The sequence below is a fragment of the Empidonax traillii genome, unplaced genomic scaffold (assembly GCF_003031625.1).
Source record: "Empidonax traillii isolate 1590-97213 ecotype Southwest subspecies unplaced genomic scaffold, ASM303162v1 scaffold891:size446522, whole genome shotgun sequence".
In the NCBI taxonomy this organism is placed as follows: Eukaryota; Metazoa; Chordata; class Aves; order Passeriformes; family Tyrannidae; genus Empidonax; species Empidonax traillii.
This window is the reverse complement of record NW_020956084.1, coordinates 196068-216432: the sequence shown is the minus strand read 5'-3', so window position 1 is coordinate 216432 and position 20365 is coordinate 196068. Positions and strand designations below refer to the sequence as shown.

Here is a 20365-nt window from a genome sequence, read left to right as displayed (position 1 = left end):
GTTTCTTTTTTTTTAAGCAGCTGAGTGTTTAGCCAAACAATATTTTAACTTTTAACTGCAGCCTTGGAGGCTACGATAACTTAGCTATGTTAAAACACAGGAGTCTTATAGGAAAGGAAATTCAGATACATGTTTCAGGAAGGTCAATCCCCACAAAAATCAGAAATTCTTGTGATTTGGTTAAAGCTAAGACACAACCTTCAGCTCACATAAAATGTTTGACTAACGTCTGATTTCCCTATCTTTTGTTAGTGTTCATTCAGGAAGTCTGCTGGCTTGAATGAGTTCCTGTGTGTGTGTGGAGTGTAAGTGTTAGTTCAGTAGGACTACGTGGGATATGTCTATTATTTGTCACCAAGGCACCAGTGACCTCCCTGCCCCTATATTAGCAGTGCCTGCTGTTTTTCCGTACTGCCGACTGTCAGGAATGCAGATCATCCATGTAACGGGGTATAATCTTCACTGGTCGAAGCACTGTCTCGGGAAAACAAAGTGCTTTAATTACAAAAAAAGAAATAAAAATTAGAGGCGCAATCTCAGCAGGACGTTCCCGCTTTAATGCATATTTGAGGCTGGAAAAAAATGAATAATTTAGAGGGCAGAGGAGGCAGGTTGCATAAGGAAATTACATGGGGCTGTAATGATCTCTCTCTCTCTTTAACAGGTACGGTTTTCTTTAGGCTTGGTTTGTGGTTGGTTTTTGGCCCCAATTTTTGTTTTCTCTTTTCAGAACTGCAGTACACAGAAGACTTCAGGAGTAGCTTTGAGCTCTCAGAAAGATGCACCCCAATGACTAGGGCTAGGACAGGAATTTGCTACCTAGAAAATGGAGTGTAAATCTCTTACCTGAGCTCTCAGAAATGCGCCCATGGCTGAAAACCCTTAAAATTATTACAATACTAAAAGCTGTATGAAATTCGTTACTAACAGATACAAATCTGATAGTATCTCTTCAGAACAATTGCTGTGTGTACCTATTGGATAAGAAAAGGCTTTGTTATGATATACCTGTACTCCTAGAAGGTCCATTTATCACTGCTAAAGGCTTGGATTGGTGGTTAAACCAGTGTCTCAGAACAATGCTATGCTATGGCAGAGAAGACTGAGAATATCAGTTTTCCTTTTAAATTATAAGATCTCTTTTTAAAAAGTCGTCAGGAGGCTAAACACTGTGTGATGGAGATCTTTAGGAGGCTCAGGAGTTCCAAACCAAGAGAGGTGACAGTAATTTGGGATTAAAAGTGCTGAAAGGAGCAAGTTGGAGTTTAGTGAGACACCGTAGCACAGATGGTGCTTACAAGTGTCACCTCGTGCATCTTGTTGAGCAGTTACTTACTGCTGCCCTGTGCTGTGAGAAATTGATATTTGCCTCCAAAAAGCTTGGGAAATTTTTTTGCTTGTTTTGGTAATTAGCATGAGGAAGGAGTTCTTGTGTTCAAACATCCCCAAACTTTGGGGGGGAAAAAGCTTTAGGTTTAGACTGTGTTATTCTAACATTTTTCCCTTTCCCTCTAGTGAGTAAATGCCCCCAGGGCTGAATGCTCTGAAAAGTACAAAAATAGCATTAATCTAAATTCAAATGTATATGTTAATGTATGTAAGTTTTTGAATTGGTGTGTTTTAGAGGCATCCCCCTTCAAAAAGGCTGTCTGCAAGCGATCTCTGAAGCACAGAAATCGGTTTAATTTGGGAAAAAATTGGAAAAGGAAAGAGGTTTTTATGTTGCACTGATGCCGTTTGTCTTATTTTCCCCCCAAAGGACACCATGGTTTAATGGATGGGGCTTTAATCTACCCAGAGGTCAGTCTTTGCTAGACAAGTGGAACCTTATTCCTGAGGGAATTGATATACTAATGACACATGGACCTCCCCTTGGTAAGTGAAACAAAAGCTCTGTGTGATTTTTTTTTTATGAGAATTTTACTTTCAGAATAAGCAAAATTAATAATGCTCTAAGCTATACTGTAATTGCACCCAAACTCAAAACTGTGGATTAAAAACCTTTTTGGAAGAAGTGGAAAATGATGATTAGGCTTAGCTGATCTATTGAATTTCAATAAAAAACTTAAATTTTTTTGTTAAAGTCAAGCTAGGGAAGATCAAATACCTGACTCAATAATCATTATAGTTTGACATTTTATTTAAGAACAGTATTCATCTGACAAGCAGTTTCCAATCCCATATGATTTTTTTAGAGATTGACTAAAACTTTTAAAAACTTTTCTCACCACAATGACCCATTACTTTAAGGCTTGAGAGTAAGCAGTCAGGAGTTTAGGAGTATGTAATCACCTATTCTCCTTGATAAAGTCCCTGTAAACGTAGAATATGTAGCAGTAGTTTTAAAGGTATCAATTGGCTTATAAAAAAATTTGTGAAGACATAAAATTATGTTCTTAGGTAATTGTTCCTTTCTCAAACTAATGATGGGTAAGCACCATTCTGGGAATGCACAATTTGTGTTTTCTCATTTGGTGGCTAAAAGTTTCTCATTTAGTTGAATTCTGCTTGCCTTGTCGCTGTGAGTAATTCCATCTTAGCTTGTAAGATCTAAACTAGGTTGTGATGGTCTCAGAAAGGCACGAGGAGACTCGTTTAGCAGAGACAGGAGCACTCAGTTTTGGCGTGTCTGAAGTCATCAAAGCCCACACTAAAACCACTTGAAAAGCCCCGCTGTTTTCCCTCTATCCTGTACCCCAGAAGACAGTATCCCATATTATTTCCTGCTTTTCTGTAAGACACATATGGCAAGCAGTCTAGGACTGTATTGTAAGTATTTTGGGGAGGGGGGGTTACAGCTGAGCATCTGTCTTTTATAAATATGACTTACCAGGATAAGCAAGGGTGGCACTTTTCATTACCCTTCCCGTGATTTTTGTCAGGGTTTTAGTAAGTGCCATTGTAAAGCAGCATTTTAAATGCTTCCAGGCTGGCTCAGTGACCTCACAGAGCTTCTTGGTGACCGTAGATTCGGGAATTAGTACATGTTTATGTTTTGCACCACAATTAAGTTTACAGTCAGCAATCTAAGCAAAGCTAAGGGGAAAAAAAAAATTCCTGAAAGTTTTTTGGCCGGTGTAATTACTGTTCCTTTTATGTTCTGGTTGCTTTTTTTTAATACTACTTAGAGAACATCGTAAGGTGATCTGCAAATTCTCTTTAACCTTACTGGAGCTCCCACCTTGCTGCTGAGCTAAAACAGGGATGCAGCATCCACTGGCTTTGGAGCCAGCAGATATTGCAAACCAGTGCTTTGAGCAGCACTCTCTTAATCAGTTTTATTTTCCCAAAGAAGCAAAAAAAAGAACCCCCACAAGCGTGTTTATAATGTTTCATGGGTGCTGTTTTAAATGGGTTGTTAATCCATCTGCTCTGAATTGGGTTCATACAGAAGCACTGTGATGCTGCAGACACCAAGGAGTGCTTTAATTGAATAAGCATACTTAAATTTCGTGTTTGATGGAGATAATAAAGTTCAGTTTTAAGAGGTTGGCGCTGTATCTTAGCTACAGACACAGACTAGGTGTTACTGCTGTGCCTAAAATGAGGGGACTTTAGGTCTCAGCTTGTATGGTAATATTGACAAAATGCTGCTTTCTAAATAAATATTTATTGTTTACTTATTTACTCAGTAAGTAAATATTAAGGGAGGCAATCACATACCCAGAACTGTTTCGGTTCTGGAATAACCACGCAGCTGGCCTGGGAAGCTGAGTGCTCCAAGAGCCAGGGGAAAGGGAAGAAAAATCTGCAACAGTGCCAGGAATAAATGTCCCAGGGTTTCAAGGTGGAAGATGAGTTTAAACCTATAGTTTAAAAAAAAAAACAAATCACATCCAGAAAAATATTAACGCAGATGAAAGGAGGAAATCTTAAGGAAGACAAAGTGACAGTGAAACATTTCTTAAAAGCCATTGTGTGCCTTAATGGAGAGGTTATGACGAGGGATAATGTAATAAACCTACTGTGAATTATGACTTCCTGAAAGACTACGTGAGAGCTTACCTGAGTAGAGAAAATTAACTTGTATTGATTGCATTTTGCCTTCAGGTTTTCGAGACTGGGTTCCAAAGGAGCTGCAGAGAGTGGGTTGTGTGGAGCTGTTGAACACGGTGCAGAGGCGAGTGAGGCCCAAACTCCACGTCTTTGGTGGGATTCATGAAGGTGAGGAGCAGTACTAACTCCCCACTTCGACCTCAGACAGGTTTCAAGGAGCACGTTTTGATGGTGAATCGCAGTGGATGGATAGTGGCATATTGGGCTAAAGCAGGGAAGGAGCTGAGGGAAGTGGCTGCACGCACAGTGCTTGGTAAATTTATGCCAGAATTAAAACAGACTGTTTCGGGAGTGTGCGCTACATTTAGCCACCTGCACCTCTCACTGTGCAAAGGTTGTTCCGTGCAGGTTATTTGAAAGCAGTTCAAGTTGTGACAAACTTGGTTAGAGGAACAGATGAGATTCCCCACACTTGCAAGCCAAAATGAAAATTATCCCCATTGCTCGAAATGCAGGAGCTAAGAAAGGTGCTAGAGGGAGAAGAAAATCAAAGACAGCTCACTGTCTCAGCTCACCTCCCTCAGTGCAAAAGGAGAAGCAGAAAGGAGGGCATCAGGAGACACTGCCAGAACTCACTGTGCATGCATTTCTAAAAGCGCCCTGTAACACACTCCGTGCTCTGTGCTACCCTCCAGGAGTCTCATGTTTTAGGAGAGATATTTCCCCACTGTCAGTGCCAGGACAGGCAGAGTGTGAAGCTTCAGAAACAATGAGCTCGGGTTTGTGGCAGTGGAAGAGACTGAGAGATTAAATACATTCTGGAGATGCTTAAATATTTAATACAATGTCATAGCTTTCAATGGGGCTGAGAGACAAACACGAGGAGTTCTGCCTGGGAGAGAGTGTGAGACTTTGTGACCCTGGAACTCAAAATTACACATTAAATGCTTTATATTCTCCCCCTGGAGGTTTCTCCGTTGTCTATAACTAGGTTCTCCATAAGCTTAAAGATTTGGAGGACTTCATAAAAGGAAAATAAAAAAAGGACAGCTTTCTCAACTAGTGGTGTTGGTTTTTCTGAAGCCCTTGTGATTCCCTACAGTGAATTTCATGCCTGGCATCTGCAAATTAAGAGTTTATACTGGGAATGCTGACATGACCTTAAGTGTACAGACATAAATAACAGTCTTAATGCACCCAAGAAAAGATTGGATATTTTGTATAAATATTAGTCCTTGCATATTAAGAATAAGTGAATATAGCAAGACTTCAGCTAAAACATGTAAATTGTCCACAGCCTTAGTAGGCACATTAAATGGTGAAACTTCTGGTTGTAATAATATTAAATAGTGGGAGAGGAAGATATTTTAATGTACAAGAACATTATTATGAGAAAGCACCAAGGAACCAGGTGCAGCACCCTACGTTTAAATCTCACAGGAAAGGTGGCAGCACACATGAAAAGTGAACAATTCTTACAAGAATAACAACAAAAAGTTAAAATCCCATTTAGTACTTGCAGAGAAGACGTAAGAACAGCATGTTTCAGTACAGGAAGAAATAGCAAAGTGTTAAAAGCATTATCTTACAGTTCAATTAATTCTCATCCAACTCCAGCTGAGATGAACATGCACCACATTCCCTTAAATCAACGGAGACTGTACACACATTTTTGGGGATGCAGTTTTTTTCCCTGGTTGATAAGCAAGAACAACCACAAACAAGGTTTCTCCCACCATGAGACGATCTAAATCAAAATTGCCATTCTAAATAAATAAAGTAATACAGGTGGACAGTGAAGCAATTCTGAAGTGATTATTCTTTCTGATGGGCACTGTGGGTAGCTGTATTTATCTTAGCTTTCAGACAGCAGTGATCTGTACTGTATCATAATGGTTTAAAAGAAAAACATTTTTCCTCTGTGGGTTTGCAATGGGGAGCTCTCTTCCTCCGGGAAACTCTGGGGGTTTTCAAAATTATTTTTTCGAGTACGTTTGGTGCCAAATACATTTTCAAGGTTTGTTGGTTTTTTTTTGTTTTTTTTTTTTCCAAGCTTCTTTGTTTCGCTTTTTTTGTGGATGTCAGCTGAAAATACACACATTTTTGTAGAAATAGTTTAAAAATATATATATGTGTATGTATATATATGTGTGTGTGTGTGTATATATATATATCATGGAGTCATAAAGTGGTTTGGATTGGGAAGGACCTTGAAGATCATCTCATTCCAATCCCCATCCAGCCTGGCCCTGAACACTTCCAGGGACGGAGCTTCCCTGGGCAGCCTGAAAATGTGTATGTGTGCGTTTTTAACCTGCTGATGAGTTTCTGAGGTGTCAGGAGCCAGCATGAACACCACCTGTGAGGAGGAACTGGGTAATAAGGACTAGCAGAGGGAGAGCTTACAGGGCTCGGGTCATTTCCCAGAGGGGGATGGCGTTGCAGACTAAACCAAAAGTTACTTCCCAATCTTTTGCTTCTGAATGGTCTTTTTCTTCTGACTGCAGCTCACTAATTGAGTAATTAGAAAAAGAACACGTGTGGTTTTGCCTCTGTTGTCCCCACACAGGTTATGGCATCATGACAGATGGGTACACGACGTACATCAACGCTTCGACGTGCACGGTCAGCTTCCAGCCCACCAACCCCCCGATTATATTCGACCTGCCCACCCCTCAAGGATCCTGAAGCACTACTGCACATTTGGAACCGGGGGAAGGTCTATAAACTGCCATTTTCTAATTATAAAACTTACATTCAGTTACGTGTTTATTTCGAAATTGGGGGCTGGGGGGGCGGGTGGGGGGAGGAGGAGGATTTTGGGGGGAACCGTGGGGGTTTTTGTTTTGGGGTGGGCTTTGGGGTTTGTTTTTTGTTTTCTTTTATTTTGTTGGGGTTTTTTTTTGTTTGGTTGTTTTTTTTTTTTTTGTAAATTGCTGGTGCAAAACAAATAAGGAGAAAAAGTTAGAGGTTGTGCTTTTTGGAAATGCAGCGTTCATTTTAAATTGATAAAAGCGTTGTGAATTTGTAAAATGAATTTTGTTTTTCGATAAATTTGCCATTGTAAATTGTTATAGTGTTCTCAAAAGGACAGCCAAGCTTTCTTTTAATAAGTGAGAGACCTTATTTTAATATTATATTATAAGCTAAAAAAATAGGCAGCATTTAAAAACACCCAAATTTGCACAACTTATGTTATTGTCGAGGTTCTTTTAAGCGTCTTCTTTTTCCCTAGGTCTAAATGTTAGCTTTTTATCTCCATTTATATCAATTCTTTTTTAGTAGCACAAACAATATTTTGGGGTCCATTTACCTCTTGATGTGTGTGCATGTACTTAAACTTGTTTCTGTTCACAGTAGAATGCAGCAAGGGGAGAATAGACTTCTCAGTTGTTTGTCTCTACCTGCTTTATAAAGACTGATCTAGATAGCCACAGCCTGTATGTGATATCTGCCTTCTATTGTTTCTTTTTTAAATTATTTTAGCTTTAAAAGACTGGGGGTGAAAGCTGCAAAGAGCAGGTATTTCATGCAGTAAAAAAAAAGTTAAAAAAAAAATTGTAAATGCGGACTCCTTTTAAATATGAATTTATATATATATGTATTTTTTGTGCATTATAACTAAGCTAGGATTTAATATTGCCAGTATAGCATCTGCAAAATTATGCTGTACAGCACATCTAAATTATGAAGGATGTGACACATTTTTCCAAGTGCTCAAGGCCTTCAAGAGCCCGAGTTAAATCTTTGCTGTAGTTCAGGCATGTATAGAGTCGAATGGATACAATCAAGCCTAAATAAAATAAGGCTTAGTTGTCCTTTATATTTAAATATTCTCCTCGTCTTTTTTTTTATTTCCTTTTTCTTATTTTGCACTGTGTGTAAATGCAATCTCGCTAGCACAAAATATTGTTGCAGATAGTTATTTCTGTTCCTCCACTGTAAATGCTGTTGAGCTTTGTTCTGTTTTATGTTACCTTGTTAATGGAATTTAGAAAAGCGGTTGTTTCTTTAAATTTATTGTGATATTATATCTAGCAGCCTTTATATGCAAATAAAATTGCAAGATTTTTAAATGTGCGGCCTAAGGGAATTTTTGTGGTTTTCAGTCTGGGGGAGCGATGCTAAGGGTAAGTAAGAAGTTTTCTGTTTCTCAGTACATTTTTTGTTCGTGCCATTCACGGGGTGTCATTTGGGCCGATAAGGCACTCAGACTTTTCCTTCCATTTCTCTGCTGGTGTTGCTGCGTGCAGTTACACACAGAACAGCAGAACCTCCTTCCAAAATAGAATTATGGCTGTGAAAATCCGGTTTCAAGCATGAGAAGATGAGGCCCGGTCTTCATGATTCTGCATCTGCAATAGTGTCAACGAGACCCGGAGAGACGCAGAGTGTTCACATTTATCTCAGTGGGTTGTTAACTTTTGACATTATTTTCATACAAAGGTTATAGAAAACCAAATTTTAGGCTGTTACAGCAGAGTACAGCCTAGAGTGCTGCTGCGTGTTTTGATGCAACATGCATTCCACGTAGCTGTGGAGCTGAAATTTTCAGATTTATAGGGCTGCCATACCAAAATCTTTTCTGGGGAAGGAGCTGCTGTGCCTCTTAAATCTAGTTCTTACTTTTGCATGTGGAATGTCTTGTCAGGTTTCCCTATGAAATATATAGGTGCCTTCCCTCTTTAATGATACCTGCCTTGCTTTGCTTGCAGTGCTGGTTATTTTATCAATTGAGCCAAAAGAAGAAAGGGTTTTTTTTATATATGTATATATATATCAGTCCTTACTTTTGAATGTTGATGCAGAATCAGAATCTGTCTAGTGTGCTTTTTTCAGCTAGCAGTGGGAGGACTGGGGAATTGTTTTTGGCAACCAGGTGTTTACTGGCAAGGAGCATGGCTGTCCTTCCTTAGAAAAAGCATTTTTTTTGGGGGGGGGGGGTACATAGAAATCGTGTATTTAGCATACCTTAGATGACTCTGTTTCGCTTATCTGTTGCTTGAAGGAAATACCCATAGCCTCAGTTGATGTTGGTGCTGAATACAGCTGTTCATTTACAGAAGTAAATCTTCAGGGATACTTTCTAACTGTGTTTTTCTCTTGGTACTTTTCCTTCTCTGAAGTTCTGTCAGCCTCACCTTGCATACCACTGCTGGTTCAGGACTGAGCTTTTCTTTTCCATGCCAGGATCTTTCAAATCTTATTCCTCAGTTTTCCTTTGTCCTTTCAGAAATGGATCTAGCTTTTCCTCTTCTGAGAAGGCTATCATTTTGGCTAGCAGCTATTACAAAAAGGCCAGGAAAACATTAGCAGCTTGGCATTTTTTCTTTTTGTCCTCCTTAGAGATTTTGAAATGTCTGTCTGTGCTGTCACAGGCAGGTAATTTTCCTTTGCTGGATGTCAGCCATATCTGACAATCAGGGTAAATGGGACACAGTATGATTTGAAGAAAGTTGATTTCGCAGGGAGGCAGAAGTGTGTGATGAATCTGCTTCTTTTCAAGGATCTTTCGCTGCTAAAAGTAGCTCTGTACATGTATGCAGAATAAACCTGGGATGATGAGTCTTTCTTCGGGGTCTGGTCCAAGCCCACTGAACTCACCAGGAGTCTTTCTATTCACTTCAGCTGGCTTTGGATCAGACACCTGGCATCTCTCTGGATTGTGTTTCTGTCTGTTCCCCATCCTTCAGACTGGAGGGAGATGGTCCCTGGTTAACATGCAAGAACCTCCTGGCAGGAAGAGGGACCTACCTATTGTAAGTGCTGCATCTTTCCAAGTGATTGATTAACAGCAGTGTAGTCGATTAACCTTTCTTCTTCTGAGAGCAGCTTTCATCCAGTCATCTCGATAAGGCTGAAAGCAGTCAAGGCCTTTATCAGGGGAGGGCTGCGGAACAGGATGTTCCCCAGAGGTGATTGGTTCCCAATTCTCTCTGCATAGTGAATTTAGTGAATTCAGCAGACCTTGAGGTCAAGCATTTATTAGGCTAAGAGACTGTCAAATCAATCTGGCCTACTCCAGGCAACTTCTACCAGGAGGATGGGTTTTGCCAAGACTCTGTCTAAGAAATAGATTGATGACTGACTCCTGGTTGAAGCTGCCTTTCTCTTTTCCATTTTCCGTGAATCAGAGTTTTTCCCCTCACTGACACCAATATTTTCTCCCTAGACAAATTTTATTAAGGAAACTCCTGGAAACCATCTGTAATTTAAGTCACAGGGAGGCTTCCAAACTCTGCAGTCCTTCCATTCTGTGTTACACTGACCCTTAGAGCTTTCTTTCAGGCCTTGCTTTTTTGACCACATGTGTTTGAATTACCTTTCTGGAATTTTCTTTTCATCCCTTCTCTCCCTGCCCTCCACCTTCTTTTTTAGAGTTGATATTCTCTAGCAGTTATAGGCAGTTAGGGTTCCTGTTTTTCTCTACCTAAGCATGATAACTTCTGACTGTGAGGAGAAGTGTGTTGTAGAAGCAGTGTACTTTCTTTCCTCTGTTTTGATACCGATCCTAACTTCCTTACAGATTCCTCATTTGCAGTAACCAGCGCGCTGTGCACTATCATCAGCTAATTTACATTATTTTACAGATAAAACCGTGTTCTGGTCAGGCTTGGACAGCCGTGCCGGCTGCCAGAGGACACCCTCTGCACTTCTGCATTTTCATCTTCAGTTCCCGTCAGCCTAATCAAGAGAAAATGCAAGAGAAGTCCGAGCGAGCTCAGTGCTCTGAATCGGTTTTCAGTCATCCCTATTGATTTATCTCTTCCCCATCCAGTTATCCCTTTCCGTACCCCCATCCCTGCCAGGAGCCAGCCAGTTTTGTAATGATCCTATTAGGATGTGGCTATGAGGATGCATCTCGTTTTGCTTTGCCTCTTGTTTTCCTCAGTGCTTAATTTACTTTTTTGTCGATTGTGGAACAGGATCAGAGGAGTCCTTCGTTTCTTCCAGGCAGCATTTCCCCTGCAGTTCTTCCTGCGCTGTTTAGTTGCGTATTTTGTGACTTAAGGTTTACATTCATGAAAGGGAGTGTGAAAAAAACCTGTACCTGAGTTTAGGATGACTGACTGAATGGCCTGCATTAATCTCTTCCTCGAACAGTGAGGGGTCCTTCTCTAGGTAGATGTCTCAGAGGCACAATGGGACTTGTCAGCTTTATGAACCGAGGAGTTAGGTGTGCAAAAATCCTAGGAGTTTAGATAAATAACAGTATATTTAAAAGCAGACTAGAAAGCACAGACTCAAAAGTATAAAATAAAAGACTTAGTCTTCCTCAAGTTCCATTAAAATGTATATTTTTATTGCTGTTTTTATGGCTGTGGCTCAAACGTTGTCAGTGTGTCGCCAAGGGCTCTCAGTTACAAAAGGAACAGCAAGGTTTTTGCATGCTGTGTACAAGCTTTTTCAGCATTCACTGTTGTGTGAGTACTTCAGCAAAATATTTCCTGTTTTCTGCCCGAGAGTTGCTGCGATTGGAGGAAGAAGGTAACTTTTCTTTTTTATGGTCCCTGTCACAGATTGTTTAAAAGCTCTGAAGCAGGTACAAAATCTTTGCATTATTGTGAGATACCAACTGCAGCTCTCTCAGTAACACACATTGTTATTGGCTTTGTGTTATAAGGTATCAGGAGAATTCTGGTGTTTGAGCATCATATTGACACTACAAGGCATCTGGCTCGAGCCCAGCTCTGGCTGGCACAGGGGCAGTTCCTGAGAGAAGCTAAATTGTATTGATTAAGGTCCCCTAATCAACAGAACAACTTGTACAAAGTGCTATTGAATTTTCTGTAGACTTTAAACTACAAAATACGTGGGCTTATTCCTAATCAATTATACTAGATATAAAACTTTGAAATCAAAGAGCTATACCAGCTTGAAACGAAATTCAAGGGATTTATTTTCATTTGTGTTTTAGGTTTCTATTATCAAACTGAGGCCAGTTTTTCAGATATGTTTATGTTGCCAGGAACATTTGAAAAAATCCTATTGGGCATCCTATCACTTATTGTATCCAGAGGTATGTAAAAAAAAATTCCAGTTTTGTGGGGTTTTGTCTTATACAAAAAAAAAAAATCTTGCCTGTTGTTTCAAGAATTCACTGGAGCTACTGAAGTTGGACTTAAGCACAGTGGATAGTCACAGATAAAATTTACTGTTCTTAGTTTAATACCCTACAGCAAACTATTGGCTATGTGAGTAAAAGCTGGGGCTCCCAATTGCACTCCAGGCGAGGCTGAGACCTTCCTGACTTGGTGTTCCATGTCCAGCGTGGTCAGAGAGTCCCTTTACTGCGGAGCCCAAGTTAAGCAAGAATCAGGGAAAGCAAAAAAGCCAGTAACTGTGCTATTTTTTTACTGTTGGAACAGCTGTGGGACAAAAATTAAGCTGATCAGCTACAGTTACACCAGCGGCCTGTGGCCAAACTAAGGATGGAATCCTTATTTTCTGATCTGACTGTTTGCTGCTGTTCAGTTCCCTACAGCTTTATAATTGGAAAGATCACACAGTGAAAATGAGCCAACTTCCTAATCCTTACTTGGAGAGGCAAAGTCACTTAAAAGCCCACAAAAGATTTCACATGAAAGCTGTCATTTGATAACCAGTGATAACCAGTAGATACCAGAAAGGACATTTCAAGAGGCAAACTGGATTTCCAGGCTAAAGTGTGTGGGCTGTAGTTACGGCAAATGTGAGACAAACAGTATTTTATGACTTGTTTACTGTAATCTTCCTTCTTCTCTACACAGAGTTTGCAAGGCTGTGTGCCAAAAAGTGCCAGGACAGGAACAATCCCAAGACCATCCCACCTCAGATTTCTTTGTTTTGTTTGATCCAGGGAGATGGGGTGTGGGAGGGGTTTTTTCTGTGTGTGTGTGTGAGGTACTTACCAAGGCACTATTCCTTGGGTAGGAACCTCTCTTTGTTGAAACCTTAATCCCACTTTACCTTTGTTCAGACCGGCCAGTCGGACTCCTACGTGTCGTACAGCAAATTTTTTCCCTTCGTAAACGGCGTTTTTTGATGGATTTTGTTCCCAGCTTAAAGCCGCGCTTGAACAATGGGGGCAGGCACATGGCGTTGGTTGCACTGATGATTTAGAGTTTGCTGGCTTTTATAGGGAACGAGAGGAAAGCTGGTCTGGTGTCAGCAGTCATTACCTTCTGTCTGTGATGTGCTTTCCTGACACAGTGGCACTTGAGAGGCCGCTTTGTAACCACGTTACTATGAAAACAGACTTTTCCAAGGAACAAATTAATCCAGAGTGCAGTAGCCATATGCAGACAACCCCAGCTGTAGCTCTGGCTTCCACTGGTGTCATTTCCAGACCTGAATACTTGTACAAATGCCAGTTAAACTGTGGGAGCATTATTTGTCACAGAAAGCTTGGCCCTGCAGTGGAAATACCGCAGTTTCTGTTGCCAGACAATGTGAAAAGGACTTTTGCTGCAGTAAATCAGCCTTGCATGATTACAGAGTTGCAGTGTGTAAATTCAGCATTTCTGGGGATCTTGATTTGGTGAAGTTGGTGATGCTGCTCGTGTGGGTCAGGAATGCAGGGCTGGGTGCTGTGAAACCACTGACAGAACAGCAAGACCTGACAAGATATAAGAAGAACACTTCTGTTTGATACAACAATCCTAAAACCCAAGAATAGGGCAATGGAAGAAATACTGGAATGGTTTAGGAGGCAGCACAAAGTTTATTCCCAAACATGCATTCAAACAAGAACATCTTGCCTGAAGTAAGTTTGACCATCAGCAATTACAGCACCAATTTTAGAAATTAATATGAAGCACAGTGCATGTGCCTATGAATCATCTGAATCATCCTGCATATTGATTGGTATATTTAGTTACCAAAATAGCTGTTTAAACTTTCCTGCCTCCAAAAATCAGTTTGTGTCTATGCAGCTGTGTATTTGTTACTGTACAAAGAGGCTGACACTGTGATGATAATTTGATTTACATCTGCAGTAAGAAGTACCTGACCTGCCATCTAGGTCAACTGGTTCTTTTTCCTCTGAGACAGGATAGTAGCTCTTCATGGCAAATGAAGCCTCTCTAATCTCCAACCATTGTCCATTTACACATGAGTAAATAGGTTAAACTGTTCATAAACCTACAGAATCATACAAGGAGTAATACCAAGCGGCAGTAGCAAAACTGAGCAGCAGTCCATTATATTTTTGTCTGAGTTGTACCTGCCAGTGTGCTGAAAACACAGCGTTGGATAATGATCAAGTCAATGGGTAAGGGGGGATTTGGTTATTCAGGGAAGAGTTTCACTCTTGTTCCTCTTACCAGGGACACAAGTGCTCTCACAACAGCCCACCCGAGGGGGAGCTTCCTCTTTCCAGCACTCACCAACCCATGGAATTTCCCTCCAGCAGTGGGAAGGGGTACCTGGCACAGGTAGGAGAGAGATCAAGTGGTAAGCAGCAGCAAGGTGTTTTACAGTGTATTTGCATGTGCAGCAGCATGGCATTCTTCTAGGATACAAACAAGCATAAAGGAATATCCGCATTACTCCATCAAGCAGGAATGATTAACGGAGCTAGGCAGTTTCCCAAGTCCTCCATCATCCCTTCCCCTCTAGAAAGCTGCTATGATCCTATAATAATCATTGGATGTTATCTTTCCCTTTGGGTAGTTTGTCCAGTATAACTCAGCCAGGACTTACAGCTCATCCCTACTGTGACAGGTCACCGTATGCTTCACATCTTGTCCTACAGAAAAAGCCACGTTATACAGATGTTGGCAACTATTTTAGGGTACAGTCTCCAGAGACTGATAGCTGTGACTAGCAGTCCTGACAATTTAGCAGTTTCATTAATCAGCATTAAATTCTCATTTTACTATTACAGGCATAATTACTGCTTGTTCAAATGGTGACTAAAATAAGCAGTTTCACGAGTTTTGTTATTTAGCGAGCTGATACAGCAATTTCTTTTCTAAAATGTAGGCATTTAAGAAAAGGCCAGCAGCAAGTCCACCACTTTGTCTCATCAAAAGTTATTGGACCAAGCTGACCTCAACAATGATGATAGAGCAGAAGTGGATTTAATCAGAAAACAAGCAAAGGATGTAGACTTCCTATATGTGTTTCTCAGAATTCCGATCTCTGATTTGTCAGAGGAGAAAGTGCTGCTTTAGAGCTGCCTGGAATATCTGAATGTTTGCTGTCAGGTGAATATTTCAGTTTACAGTTGGGATCTAGCTCTGTCTTTTGTCGGAGAGGGGTCAGGAAAAAGGAAAGAAGCCAATTTCCAGACAACAGTATGCAGAGAAATCTTGTCTCCTCTTGCCTCGCACACACAGCCTGGAACCCACTGGGTGTTTAAAGTTTGAACCACTTATTTTCTATATGTTTGCTATTGAGGATTGAAAACTTGATACGAATTCTTTTCTTGAAATACCTGAAGTCTTCCTGAGAGGATAAAACACAGGAGCCTGGATTATTCACTGACTGCCTTGTAGAATTCTATGCACGTGTCTATTATTCTTCTCCAGTGTCCTAACAGCCTTTTCTTAATGCTGCATCCACTAAAACATGAACAAGAGCAGGCTATGCCAGGTGGACAGGTACATTCTAACTTTCAGTAATTCATATTGTGAGACAGCTGCCTGCAGGAAGTCAGCCTGGAGAGCTGAGGAAAAAATGTCTTTAAAAAGAGCCCAGGCAAAAAAAGAATTTGGTTCTCTTCTTCATCACCCACAGAATCAAAATCCATCCTGTGCATGCCACCGCTGTGTGGGCCAGAAAAAGGAAACTTCATCCTCTTCAAGTAAAGCACTTTCCTCTTCCCTATTGAAAGAAGAGTTGCTTTCCATCAAATTTAGTGAAAATTTGCACGCCAGATTCAGTGTAGCAGCGAGGTGCATGTACCCCCTCAAAACCTCAACAGGATCAGGGCTAATTTGCAGGGGGTTTGTTAAAATGGGGAATGCTCTAAAACTGCGCTGGAATTGCAGGCATGTCTCTGCTCTGTGCGTGTCCTGTAGGCACCTCCTCATCAACAAGCAATTCCTACAGCACTTGCAGCTGAAATTTCTCCTTTTCCTGCTCAGGAGCAGGAAGTTGTTTCATTCTCCCAGTGCAAGGGTGATTAAATGCGTTTTTGATGGGCAGGTTTTGGGGGCTCTGTATTGCCAGGTACGATGAACCGATTTTGAATGAGCTGTGCTGCAGCTACAAAGCAAGGGACTGCAATTAAATCTGGGGTTTCTCCAAATCTCACCTTTAAAGAAGAGGTAGCTATTGGAGTAAATGAGCAGGGATACTGGCCCGGAGCTGTCCCATAAAATTCCTTTAAAGGCCACCTGCTGTCTTTCCTGGCTGACTCCCTGCCAGGTTGGAAACTGGAGAAGGGGGAGGCACTGGAAATCCCTTGAAAACTGTCATTTTTCCCAACTGCCAAGAACTGCGACATTCATCAAGGAAAACACGGGTGATGTACTAGATTCTTCACGTGAGCGGGTCTCCAGGGTTGAAAATCATTTCAAGCTTGTGCTTAAAATAACAGCTTGTGCTGTTGTTGTCAAACCTATGCTAAAGCAATTACTGTCTGCGAGGGTCACCTGGAGTTCAGTATCACTTAAGAACTTAGAGCAGGGCGGTGAATGGCTCAGCAGAGTGGCCAACACAGCCTTTCTCACTTGAAGAAACAGAACAGATCCCTTCTTGCCTCCTGCCTTACTTTATTTTTTTTTTTTTTAAATGAAAAGCATGTTTAAGCCCTATTCTTCGATTACATCCAGCCATCCTGTCGAAAAACCCCTCCCCTGCTGCAAGTAGCCAACTCCCTCCCCAAATGCAAACCTGTGTTGGGAGGGGGTGCAGCTCCAGCCTCCTTTTACCTGGCTCCCTCAGGGGCGTCGAAAAAGCCAAGCCATCAGCAGGTTTCAGAGCAACCCACCGAGACAAGATCTGCTCTGACACGCGGTCTAAAATGGACGAGCCGAGATGTGACAAAGAGCAAATGAAAGCCAAAGCGAGAAATAAGCAGAGCCATCTCAGGGAACCCCTCAAATGTGCCTTTCCCCCTTGTTCAGCTGCCAGCCAACTCCCTCCCCAAATGCTCCTTCTCTGTCCAGCCCAAGTGGTGGGTTTTGGAGCTGGGCTGCTCCAGTCACTGCTGAGGGAAAGCCAGCCCTGCCACAGGGAAGCTCTGCTGCCTCCTGTGCAGCTTCATTTCCACTTTCACATTTCCTAACTTTTTCTTAAATAACGTCATTTTTACATTTAGATGAGCTAAGAGACTGGTTTTTCCGCTCGGTCCCTTGGCTGGGGAATTACCGTGTAATGCAAGGCAGCTGTTCGTGCATCTGAAAGCTCCGCTTGCACAGTGAAAAGAAACCTGCACCGGGGAGAAGGAGTGTGGCAGGAACAGCAGGGATCCTGGGCTGGCTGCTCAAAGGAATGACAATGAGGATTTTATGAGTCTGCATCAGAGCCCTGTAGCCATTCTCTCCGCCACAGAAGGAGGACTCGACCCAGGTAAGTACTGCATTCCTTGTGAGAAAGCCACAATCATTGGTTTTCTCCTTGCCATAAAAAAAGCAGGATACATGTGGGGCTGTCCCAAAATGTGGTATATTTTGACAGTTACGCTCCAGAGGAGCTCAGTAGGAGCAACTAGGGTGGATGTAGCGGTTGTTTTGGGGGGAGGGGGGGGAAGTTTTAAAAAAAAAAATTAATCAGAAGACTGCCTTCTGTCCTTACCTGATACCCTTTTCACTTTTTTTTTTTGAGGGCTGAGGAGTTGTACTGCTTCATTTGTAGCAGATGGAGAGCTACTTTACATGTGTGTATATTTTCTATATGTGTGTGTGTATAAATACAAAGCCATCATGTTTTCACTTTTATATGTGTGTGTGTGTGTGTGTATACACACCACAAATGAACACCTGTTGATGCTTTTGCATTGAGAACCATGCTCAGGTGTTAAAGACAGCTGGTTTTGTGGGGTCCCTGCACACACACAGACACAGGGACTATGAGGACTGTTTTCATTATACTCAGCCAGGAGGGGTTTTAATAACAGAACTCGAGAAGTTGCAAGCAAGATTTGTTTTCAGCTTCTCTGTCATTCATGAAAATACCTGCTCACAAATAAACCTGTTGATTAACTCAGAGTGGTGGTTATAGACAACCCTCAGGACAGACCTCTTAGGCAATACAGAAATGGTGCAGTTTTCATCATGAACAGATTTTATAGGTACTGTGCAACTGCAGGTGAGCAGGGAGAGCCCTGATCCTGCATCCAGTAGAGCCAAAGGTTTTGTTGGCAGTCTCCAAACTGCAGGTGAGCTCTGGTGCTGCTGTTGCTGGTCAGGCACAGGAGTTTTATTTAGTAACTGAGAGCAGCAACAGAACCAAGATTCTGGTACCACTTTTGGTGGAAATACAATACATTATTCTCATATTTAATAATATGTAGTAAGCGTACTAGGTAAGCACAGCAGTCTTAAAACAATTCTCTGATGGAAATACAGAGGCCTTCAGGAAAGGGTCAGGTTTTATTGCCTGTGAGGGTGCTGTCAGCATAAATAATTATCATGAACTTCAACTTCAAGCAATCAAACTTCATCGTATTGAAGGAGCCCCATTAAATGCTCAGATTGTTCTTAATTTGATCTAGTGCAGTCAATTCCTTAGGGAAGGAGAGACTGCAAAAAATCAATATGGCATTGCAGAGGAAGCTGAGGTGTCTTGGTCTTGTCTGCCAGAGGAAGTGGAACTGTCTGAGGAGGGAGGTTTCCTCATCTTGCTGAGACACGAGGGCCACAGAGCTTGTGAACTGGTCAGGAGCCCTGGAATTGCCTCAACCAGACAATGAGTTGCAGAGACAGCTGAGCTGAGGTGAATCAGGCTTGAAGCAGCACTTCTTCTAAAGCTTGGCTGAGATGGTGTTAAGCTTCTTTTTTTTTTAGGTTTCATTGTTTCCCAGCCCTCACCCAGGCAGTTTGGTGATGGCATCTGCTCTGCCACCACGATGCTCTTCCAGTGCAGTCTTGGTGCAGCCGGCAGGGTGCTGGGGTGGTCAGTGCTGCCTCGGGTCTGACTGCTGTCTTCAGACACAGCCAGAGAGCCAGGCAGGTTTCAGTGCACCTTTTCTTGCCTCTCTGTTTATAGTTCTGCAAGTTGTATATACACTACTGGTTTCAATCTACTGATTTTTTAAATCTCCACTCACACTTTCTTCGGAGGAGAGGGTGAAATACTGGACATGAGAAGGGAAAGATCTGTGGGCAAAACTAAGATTAGAAATCTAACCCACTAGACTGAGCTTTAATGGTCATAGCATTTAGACTTAGTTGACTATACTGCCTAGACCTGCCCTGTCATAGTTTAACCCCAGGCAGCAACTGAGCTCCACACAGCTGCTCACTCATTCCCTCCGTGCTGGGATGGGAGAGAGAACTGGAAGGACAAAAGTGATAAAAGTCCTGGATTGAGATAAAGAACAGTTTAAAAAGTAAAGCAAAATCCATACATGCAGGCAAAGCAAAACAAGGAATTCCTTCCCCACTTCCCATGGGCTGGTGGGTGCTCAGCCATCCCCAGAAAAGCAGGGCTCGTTCGAATGCAACAGTGACTTGGGCTTTATACGCTGAGTGTGATGTCATGTGGTCTGGAATATCCCTGGGGTCAGTTGGGGTCAGCTGTCCTGGCTGTGTCCCCTCCCAGCTCCAACCTAATCGCTGGTGGGGTGGAGTGAGAGGCAGAAAAGACCCCTACTCTGTGTGAGCAGCAGGGAGAACATGCCTGCATTATCAACACTCTTTCCAGCACAAATCCAAAACACAGCCCACAGCAGCTACTGTGGAGAAAATTAACTCTATTCCAGCCAAAACTAGCACGTGTACAAACACCTCGTCCCTAAATCAACCCCTTTCATTGTAAGCTTCTGTTACACTCCTTGTAGCAGCTATTGTTGGAGGGCACAGAAAAGTTGAAATAGTTGGCACAAATTTTTGTTACAACGTCTCTTTCTTATCGCTCATGATTTAAAAATTACCCTCTGTCACTTCGTAGTTATTCTGTTAACCAACATTCACATTGAAATATTTCTAAACAAAAGAATAGCTTGTGGTAAGCAGATTTTTTTTCCCCTCCCCTCATATTTCGATCACAGGACTGTGGAAAAAAATTAACCTGACAAAAGCCCCTAAAAATTAATAAGGGCAAGGCCATTTATAAAGCAAAATGCCTTTTCATGTGAAAGCTTTCTGTTCCTCCCCACTTGCAAACGTGGGTATTGCACGTGTGCATTGAGCTTCATGGATCTGATTGTTTCACCAAAAGGAGAATATGAGATGCTTCTTCTGAGTTGTGCCTCAGATAACTAAATGAATTTTATGCC

At 41.8% G+C, this 20365-nt stretch overlaps 1 protein-coding gene across 3 annotated transcripts in view; it reads left to right on the top strand.

Moving 5' to 3' along the window:
- Positions 1–6746, top strand: part of MPPED2 (metallophosphoesterase domain containing 2) — a 99787-nt gene extending 93041 nt beyond the window's left edge. For all 3 annotated transcript variants that reach the window (XM_027902616.1, XM_027902617.1, XM_027902615.1), the window contains 3 exons: positions 1760–1875; positions 4051–4164; positions 6566–6746. In XM_027902616.1, the coding sequence (XP_027758417.1) occupies positions 1760–1875; positions 4051–4164; positions 6566–6684 (349 nt within the window). In that variant the 3' untranslated portion in view covers positions 6685–6746. The remainder of the gene's footprint in view (positions 1–1759; positions 1876–4050; positions 4165–6565) is intronic.
- The last annotated feature ends 13619 nt before the right edge of the window (positions 6747–20365 follow it).